Source organism: Sabethes cyaneus, chromosome 1, assembly GCF_943734655.1.
Source record: "Sabethes cyaneus chromosome 1, idSabCyanKW18_F2, whole genome shotgun sequence".
NCBI lineage: Eukaryota > Metazoa > Arthropoda > Insecta > Diptera > Culicidae > Sabethes > Sabethes cyaneus.
The window spans coordinates 209,686-218,818 of NC_071353.1; the positions used below are offsets into that span (position 1 = coordinate 209,686).

Consider the following 9,133-nt stretch of genomic DNA (forward strand, 5'->3'; position numbering starts at 1 on the left):
CCAACTGGTTGCAAAGCAATGATGAAACAAATGAAAACGAGCCGCTGTATCCTGGGTTATACTCGTTCTCTTACTCTCTTGATGTTTTCACTGAAGCACCCAACATATATACGTAAATAGGTGTATGTACTACAGAGGGATGCAATGTTGATTTGCATCAAATTTTAAGGGATGTTTATGATAAAAATCTTCAGTTCCATTGTAGGCTTCGAGCGAGTCGGTTGGTAAATACTGAAGATAAATCTTGTCAATCTAGTACGCGAGAATAATTTATCCGGTTCAAGTGAAACATTATTGTTGTCCGGCGTTTTAAAAATTGAAACGTGACAATGGCTGGCCCGTTTTTGTCCCCACTGCCCGGTGATTTACTAACGGAATATATGTTTGGACGACGTCGTCAGAGACGCAATAGAACTACGTTCACACCACAGCAACTGCAGGAGCTAGAAGCACTTTTTCAAAAAACCCACTATCCAGACGTATTTCTTCGAGAAGAAGTTGCCCTTAGAATCAGTCTTAGTGAGGCGCGAGTTCAGGTGAAATTTTGTTTTGGATGATGTTATGTACATGTAAAGAAGTATCAAGAGTATCGAGAAAACAAAAACCTGGTTTGGAAAGTGATGATCAGAGCGGGCTCACAGCTCTGCGCACACAATCATTGGGGGTCATGGTATTTACAAGCACTTCTAGGCTTCTTTCCTATACTTTCCTAGTAGGATTAAACATGTGAAAGTGTTAAACAGTCTGTGATTTTTTTGTGTGTGTCGTGTAAAAACGTATAAAAAATTACATTTTTATGCGTTATAATGATAGCACGATTTTGGATTTTCATTAATAAATTAATTCTGTTTTGAATAACATTGCGAGCAATTACAAATTAAGGTATAAACAATTCTTATGCATTCCAAATTAATCCTGAAGCTGGATTGTGTCATTCATTTGAAGAAAAGAATAATAAAACAATATCGTGTTTTTAAGACCAAGGATTCAGCACTTCTAAAGCTAATCTAATCAACTAGGGAACTAATGGAACGAACTAATCAAACTATAGAACGAACTACAAAAGTTCAAAATAATGGTCAAATCCCCCAACAAAAAAAAAAAAGAAAGAAAAAATGAAACGAACTAATCAAATTATGGAAAAATACTAGAATTATACCTGTTTCAAAGCCGAATTTGAAGTTTTAAATCCGGCAGACTTTTCAAGATAGAATTTTGTTTATAAATTTGCCCAAATCGAAAACAATGCTCGGACATCATAATTTGATCTAATAAAACCAGCATCAATGAAAAAACAAAATCAAAGAACACTTTAAAACTCTAGCATAAATTTTGCAAGTTTGCTGTATAATAGTTGAATAAAGTTCTATTCGCATAAAATGTTTGTAGAGATTGCTGGTTGTTACATACCTGCAAAAATGCACGTGCTAACTTCATTTACAAGGCATGTTGATAGGTTGACTTCAAGGTGATATTTTATAATATCAAATAAATTAAAAAAGCGTTTAGAAATATTGTTCCTTTATATATTAAAATATAATATATTTTCGACGTCGGTATTCCACTTCTTTTCAATTCCACAGAGTTACCAATATATAACAGTCATTAGTTCTATTCGTGGGGTCAATCCCGGTGGGAGGTTAGCCTCTCACGCCGAGGACCCGGGTTCAAACCCTAACCCGACAGAAGTTACGAATGACCCAAGCTACTAAAGTGACTATAATCTTATTTATATTATCAACATTTTTCAAGATTATCTTAGAAATTTACAGGTTTCCCGACCAGGAGGACCTAACAAAATAATAACAGGCTGTCTTACCAATAAACTATTTTGATACTATTTTTTTCAACAACGATTGTTACAAATTAGATAAATTATAACAACAGTTGTCATAAATTAGCACCGGTTAGCATAGCACAGCATAGTTTAACGGCCCATGTGTTGCCCACAATTGATCTGGATCATCTGAAATTGCACAAAGAACCATCAGAATGATGGTTTCCGGTGATCTAATTCTTTTTCATGCTAGCCAGGCCCATGCAGGTCAATTTGGGAGGGAAAGGAATGTTAGTCCGACACTTGCTGCTACGAGGATGATGATCGAGGAATCCTCTGCATCATCTCACAGGGATATGCGGTCAATTGCAGAAAGGTTTGGATGTTTTCTAAACCTACTGGTAAAAGTGAAAAATTTCTCTTAAAACTCATCTAATATTTTTTTTCTTATAAGCCAAATATAAGATTATATAGATCAGCGGTTCCCAAACTTTTTTGATTCGCGAACCCCATAGGGAATTGCACCCTATACAGGGAAACTTCGATATAAGACAACCTCGTTGTAAAGTAACCTCGATATAAGACAATTTTTACATCGATGTAAGACAAATTGACATAGTTGGTAACGACACCAGAGTTAATTTTCTATTCCAAAAGCGGCGCCAAGAAGATGTTCATTTATTTTAAAATAATTCTAAAAATTGTTCAAAACTAACAGCTCAAACAATAACAAATAGTTCAAAAAATGAAAACACACAACAAAGACTTAATTGGCGACCGCTTACGAGACAATTTTTTGAAAAAATCATGTTTCGATTATATAAGACAATTCCGTTATAAGACAACTTTTTAAAATAATAAATTGTCTTATATCGGGGCATCCCTGTACTATTCTGTTGCGAACTAAGTTTTTGACGAACCCCCAGTTGGGAAACCCTGCTATAGATAATGAGCGAGTGGAGTTAGTTGAAGTTTGCCTGAGCAGGTTTAATACTTGAAAGTAATGTAGGATAAAAACTCACGTTTAATAAATATTTGAAATGATATCCTCTCCTATATTGAAAGGCTTAACATTGTTTGAAGAATATTCTATTAATTAACAAACCGGTACTGCTATATGCCGTACCAATTTGGTTAAGTTACTGCATTACATCGAGGATATTTACTAATTTTACCATATATATATATATATATATATATATATATATATATATATATATATATATATATAGAAAAATCGCATTCGATGCACGAAACCAGCATATGCGTACTGTTTTGGAGGCGATATACATATTGCAAATTTTATATGAAAACAATTCGCACTCATAAGTATTTGTATACGATGAAATTCGACTCAACATGATTAGTTCCATAAAGCTATACAATTCTGTGACGAAAATCGTACGTGAATCAGTTACTATCATTTTGTACGAATAACTGTAAACTAGGGTGCGCTTTATTAAGCTTTATGTACGATTTTGAGTTTTTTTTTAGCGATATTTAAGATGATTTTCACACGTTATTATACGATTTGTGGTTTACTGGGAAAATATTCACCATAAACAAATAATTTAATATTTTAGTTGATCTACAGATTATTTTGAATTAATAATATGAGATGCCCATTTGACTACATTTATATTATCAACAATCTTTGTTTTAAAATACTATCAAATTATGCTGCAAATCTTTTGTTAAATTATTTTTTCGATTTTAACTAAGCTGATTTACTTTCCTTATAGGAATTCCGATTAGAAGAACCTAACGAAATTGAAACAGGGGGTGTTATTGGATTACCGACTCTTCTATCAACAGTTATTATAAATTAACATCCTAAAGTGATTAAAAATACTAAACTTCTAATTGATATTTGATTTATATGTATGTATGGTTTCAGCTGAATTGTAATATTTCAAAAGAATGATACAAAATTAAAATATACAAGCCTATTAACTACGAATTGGCATTGTTAGATTATTTTTGAAATGGTGATGATATTTACGTTATCTTTTTTTGCAAGTATCATATGTTATGTTGTGTGTGTTATGTGTAATGAATAATCCGGCATGGCTTCCCAATCGGGAAGAAGTAATGCGTCTTTAAAGAATGACGAAACAAATAAAATTGATGAAATATGACGTTGCAAAACGTGAAAACAATGGCTTTGAAGAATGGAAAGCACTGTTAAGTTTCAGCGCATTTGAGATAGGAAGTTTGATTCGTTTTCTCTTTTTCGCACTTTACTTATTTACCTAAAGAAAATTATGGTTTTGAGTATCTAATTGTATGGTTTCTACCGTACAGTTTGATAGACATATAAAGCATATTAAACAATAATAGACACTTAGATGTTCAAGTTGTTCTCTTTTACGAATTATACTTAAATTAAACTTAAATTATCAGTAACATTTGATTACGTTGATATATTGTCATTTTCCTTTGTAAAATTACTAATTAAGGAAAAAGTTGAAAACTTCTATTCAATCCTGCTATCATAACAAGTTAAGCAGACAACAGAAGCCTGTAAATCTGAAATACGAATCTGTTAAAATAATAAATAAATAATAGAATATGAGTCGGTTTATTTTTCTCAATAAATAATTTGTCAAATTGTGTTGCCTATCTCTATGTTTCGTATATTTTAGTGATACAGGTTAAATTATTCGTTGTCATTTTAATGATAAATAGTGTAGCGATTGGGCTTTATATATTAATTCTAGTGATTTGAATCTGAACATTACATTTACATTGTAAACCGTAAGAGCTTCTTGATAAAATGTTGAAATTCAAATTTTACTTATTGAATTTAGAAAATGCTTTATAAAAATATTTTCAATGTTCACTTTCTTCTGTTTCAGGTTCAATTGCAATATCAATATGTTTCTTGATTTGCAATGACTTTTTATTATTATTTGCTAGCATATTAATCGTTCCAATAGTAAAAGTTTCCTGAAAAAGGTTTAATTGCGCGATATTTTGTTATCGATATTCAGGGTAGATAATAAAACAGCAAGTGGGCTCATTATAATAATCCTGGGATTATAGACACCCTGCATATTGAAGTTTATTTCCTGTCTGTTTCAAGGTAAAGCAAAGCGCACGTGTTACATTACTTTTTCGAAATCTAAATTTCTATTTCAATTGGACATTTACTGTAAACTGACTACAGGTCAAATGTGTTGCTAGTGCTACGATCCTTTGATCACAGAGCAGAAGTGAAACAAAAGAGGTAGAGTGGGCTCTAGCGCGCTATGGGAAAAACAAGCAAAAACGGAATTTGAATTTCAAATATATACTAGAATTCCTGTATAGATTCCAATCGTTACACTAGTTGTCAATAAAATGATAACGAATAATTTAATTCAAATAGCAGAAATTTTGAAGAAAAAAATTTACTCGTTTACTCATATTACAGATTCTACTAAGATGCTTGAAAACAGCTTTTGTTTATTATGTATCTAGCGCCAAATAAACGATATCAAAGATCTCACTATCATTTTTTAATTGCAACCTTGAGTCCCCTGGATTCAAAATTCGCGATGCTGTTTTTGTTCATACGATTTATTTATTACAGCAATCAAAACATCATTTTCAAAATATCACACATACGCATATGCATAGGATACTGCCCGTATGTTGCTACTTCGTTACTGACCAGTAGGTACCGATGAAAATTGCAAAATGATAGTTGGAAAAAGTATGCTTGGGATAGCACGTTATTCCCCATTGTGTGACCTTATCAGATCCTTGCATTCTGATCAATATCGTCTCAATGTGGATCCTGGCGGGATGGGAAGGAATGTTAGTTTAATATTTGTTGCTACTAAAGACCAGGAAATCCTTTGCATCTTCGCATGCATTTCAAGAAAGGAGTTGCTCTTGTTTTTATTAAAGTTTCGGTCAAATTATCTATTCGATTTTAAAATAGTCAATATAAATTAAGAAATTTTATTTTATTGAAATTTGATATTGTTTCGAAATTTGATTATCACCTACTTGTGTGTAAAATTTTGAAACTGAAATGTGGTTCATTATACCTAAAATCACAAACCAGCATAATGGCATTAACTAAGCAGTTTTGGAAAAATAAAGTATCTAAGTTGATATTTAATAAGCAGCATTCACTCTTATCTAGGCAAATATGCGATTATTTAGAAGAATATTATTTCAAAACTATTGAAAGCCGCTATGTTTTATCTATAGCTATAATGGGCTCATGTAACTCTTTGTTTAGCGCTGTTGGTCGACACATATAATTTTCATTATATAAATTTCTCTAATTTCAGGTATGGTTTCAAAACCGTCGCGCAAAATGGAGAAAACAAGCAAGATTGCAGTTGTTGCAGGATGCATGGCGAATGCGTTGCTTAGGTATTAGTTCTACGCAGTTGGTTACTGGTAGGGATTTTCAGATATAAAAAAGGGTCTGAAAATTTTAACAATTATTTTTTTACAGATCCTCAAAATCCAGTAACCCCCAATAATAATAATGCACCCAGTAAAAAAACTGACGATAATGAATCCTCTTCTAAAGAATCAGAATTTACGTTAATGCATCCAGCGTTCCAAGGGCCGAGCAATTATACAAACAACAATTCTCCTGAAGAAGGCAAGAGAACGACTTCAGCGCATCCGTTATTTCAAGCAAGCCGAAATCATTCAAATAGTGCTAGCATTGATAATCGTGCATTGTACCATCCAATACACGTTTCCTCACGTATATCAGCAAATTCTGAAGATTCAAATGGTAGCGATTTGAGCGACGGCTCGGAAGAAATCGATTTAACTACCAACAGTGGTTGCATTGATTACTCTAATAATAGTTCTATCAAAAACTAAATGACTTATTCAAATATGTGATTTTGTATATACGTAGATACGGAAGCGTTAAATCTATAATTTTTCCTTTTAAGACGGCAAGACAACTTGTAACAATAATATGGATAAAGTGGTCGAAATACAATTGCATATTTTATGTTTTGATTTTAAAATATCCAAAGTCATTATTAAATGCCGTTCCTTGCGCATGACCAAAACCATTGGTGGAACTAGTGCTCATTTCTAGGGGTGGCTATAGCTTCCGCAACCCGGAACACTCGCCGTTGCCTACGGCCGGCTCGCCCCAAATCATCTAGGAATGCGACCATTAGGTCATAAAATATTGTTCGAGGAATTATGCCAGATGGCGTTATGCCAAATAAATTTATGCCAAATGGGTGCCCCCCCTGCTATACATTAAGGGGAATGTTTCCGTATTCGGCAAAGTGGCGGCAAAGAGGGTAAGATCATTTACAAAATGCTTGCTATAACTTAAATCTGATGAATTTTTCGGTGAAATATAGAACAATATTGTGTTGCTTCTATATTTCACCGAAAAAATCAACAAATTTAAGTTATAAAAGTGAACGGTGACTAACTCAAATAATAAAATGCTTGCTTATTCGAGGGATACTCCTGTTGTACGCTGATATTTGGGAATGTCGATCATAGATTCAGGCAATATGTACGTGACTATATTTTATGTCACAAAGTTATGACTATATTTTATGTCAAAGATTTATGTCTGTTTGTTTATGATAAAAACATGAACTATTGCTGCAAACTCCACGAACGTCGTCCAGTAGCACAATTTTCTCGAAACGCAAATCTGTCAACAGTAGAGTGACTACATACAGAGCGGCGACTCAGCCTGAATGCATGCACTGCCGATTCTCTTTCTCTTTTCTACACATGCATTTGATAGGTCGGTTGCATGATTGGAATGACACTACCAGATAATTGCCATTCCAATTTTGACAGTGTCATTACTCTACACGCTTAAAAAAATTTGACTCACTTTCACAAAAGTACTCCCAGTTGGCTTTGAGGTATGACGCTGGCCTAATAAGCCAGTCGTTGTATGTTCAAATCTCGGCTGGGAGAGTCTGTTAGAGTCAGTAGGATCGTAGCAACTGGCCCTGCAATTGTCCTGTACTCTAACAGCTGGCTGCGTAGTCTGTCGTATAAAAACAGAAGGTTCGATAACGGAATGTAGCACCTAGGCTTTGCTTTGCTTTGAGTCATAGTGAGTTTTACTCATTTTAGAGTTGAAACTGACTCATTTCTGAGTTAATCTTATTCATTCGTGACTTAAATTTTTTAAGCGTGCATATATCCTATATTTAGTCATTCTAGTCAACAGGTACACCGATAAAAATAGACAAAATGTCGTGTCCAAGGGAACTTACACATGAATTTCAATGTGCAAATATTGCTAATTTTGTTTCATTTGTCAATCATTCGAGTTTCAAACGCTTTTCCCTTCGATTTAACGTGAAATTAAATATTTCATAAATAAAACACATTAAACGACAATGTTTTTCTATCAGGCTCGCAGTTCATAAGAAGTCAATGTTTTTGCACTGCAAATCAACGTGTTTTACCGTTAGATCTTATCCTATAGCAACCCACATAGAATTATAGTGTGAGTTACTAGAACGTTTGATTAAAGCATATTTCTCATGAAAAGCGTTTCGCATATCGTTTCACTTGGAATTAACATTGCTTTCACGAGGAGTTGGTGTGAATATCAGATCATCTCAAAGCGTTTTACCATTAAACTATGATTCATGCATTTTTCATACGAAACTGTAATGACAAGCATCAGGAGAGAGGGGTCAGTTCCGGCGTAGTGGTTAGCATTCACGCCTCTCACGCCGAGGACCCGGGTTCAAATCCCAACCCCGCAGAAGTTACGAATGACCCAAGCTGTTAGAGTGACTATAATCTAACAAAAAAAAGCATCAGGAGAAAATTATGTGCTTTCTACTTTGATCGAGCATATGGAATTTTTCCGGTGTATATTTTTATACCATCTCAATCCACTTTTTGACCGATTTAATAGAAACCCTACGGTAATAGATTAAATTCATCAATATGTTGGATTTCAAAAATAGTCTACTTATGAAATCCGACGACGTAGGTTGATCTAGTATGTAGGATACCTATTTCGTCGATAGATGCGTAAAATTCCGTTTGTCAAACTTTTTATGGGGGTAAAAAAGCTCCCGTCAAAACTTTATATAGGGATATGTCATACAAGTTCGTCAAGTTTTGACAGCCAACTTTTCGTTAAAATAGAGACATGTCGGTTTTGTTATTCACGACTACGAAACCAAAAGAGATTTTTGAGCCTCTTCGCACTTACATGAAATCCCCTGTTGAGTTGTCAAGACTCGCGTGAAAACAAAAGCAAAATACTTCCTTCTCTTTTTTCTCCCACAAAACAAAAATCAGCAACTTCGTTGTCGCCGATTGCTTCAAAATAATTTAATGTGCGCTCTTCATTTCTTTAGTTACGTTTCTTTCTGAATTATC

At 33.8% G+C, this 9,133-nt stretch overlaps 1 protein-coding gene across 1 annotated transcript; it reads left to right on the forward strand.

Annotated features, from left to right (window-relative positions):
- Positions 1-329: 329 nt before the first annotated feature.
- On the forward strand, positions 330-6,616 carry LOC128746052 (retinal homeobox protein Rx2). Its single transcript, XM_053843103.1, has 3 exons — positions 330-536; positions 6,064-6,175; positions 6,234-6,616. The coding sequence occupies exons 1-3, from the start codon at positions 330-332 to the stop codon at positions 6,614-6,616; spliced, it is 702 nt and encodes a 233-aa protein (XP_053699078.1).
- Positions 6,617-9,133: the final 2,517 nt, after the last annotated feature.

Excerpts from the sequence above, each read along its gene's own strand:
- LOC128746052 (XM_053843103.1), top strand. The coding sequence starts at position 330 with ATGGCTGGCCCGTTTTTGTCCCCACTGCCCGGTGATTTACTAACGGAA. Across the intron at positions 537-6,063 it reads TTAGTGAGGCGCGAGTTCAG|GTATGGTTTCAAAACCGTCG; the intron begins GTGAAATTTTGT and ends CTCTAATTTCAG. Across the intron at positions 6,176-6,233 it reads TTCTACGCAGTTGGTTACTG|ATCCTCAAAATCCAGTAACC; the intron begins GTAGGGATTTTC and ends ATTTTTTTACAG.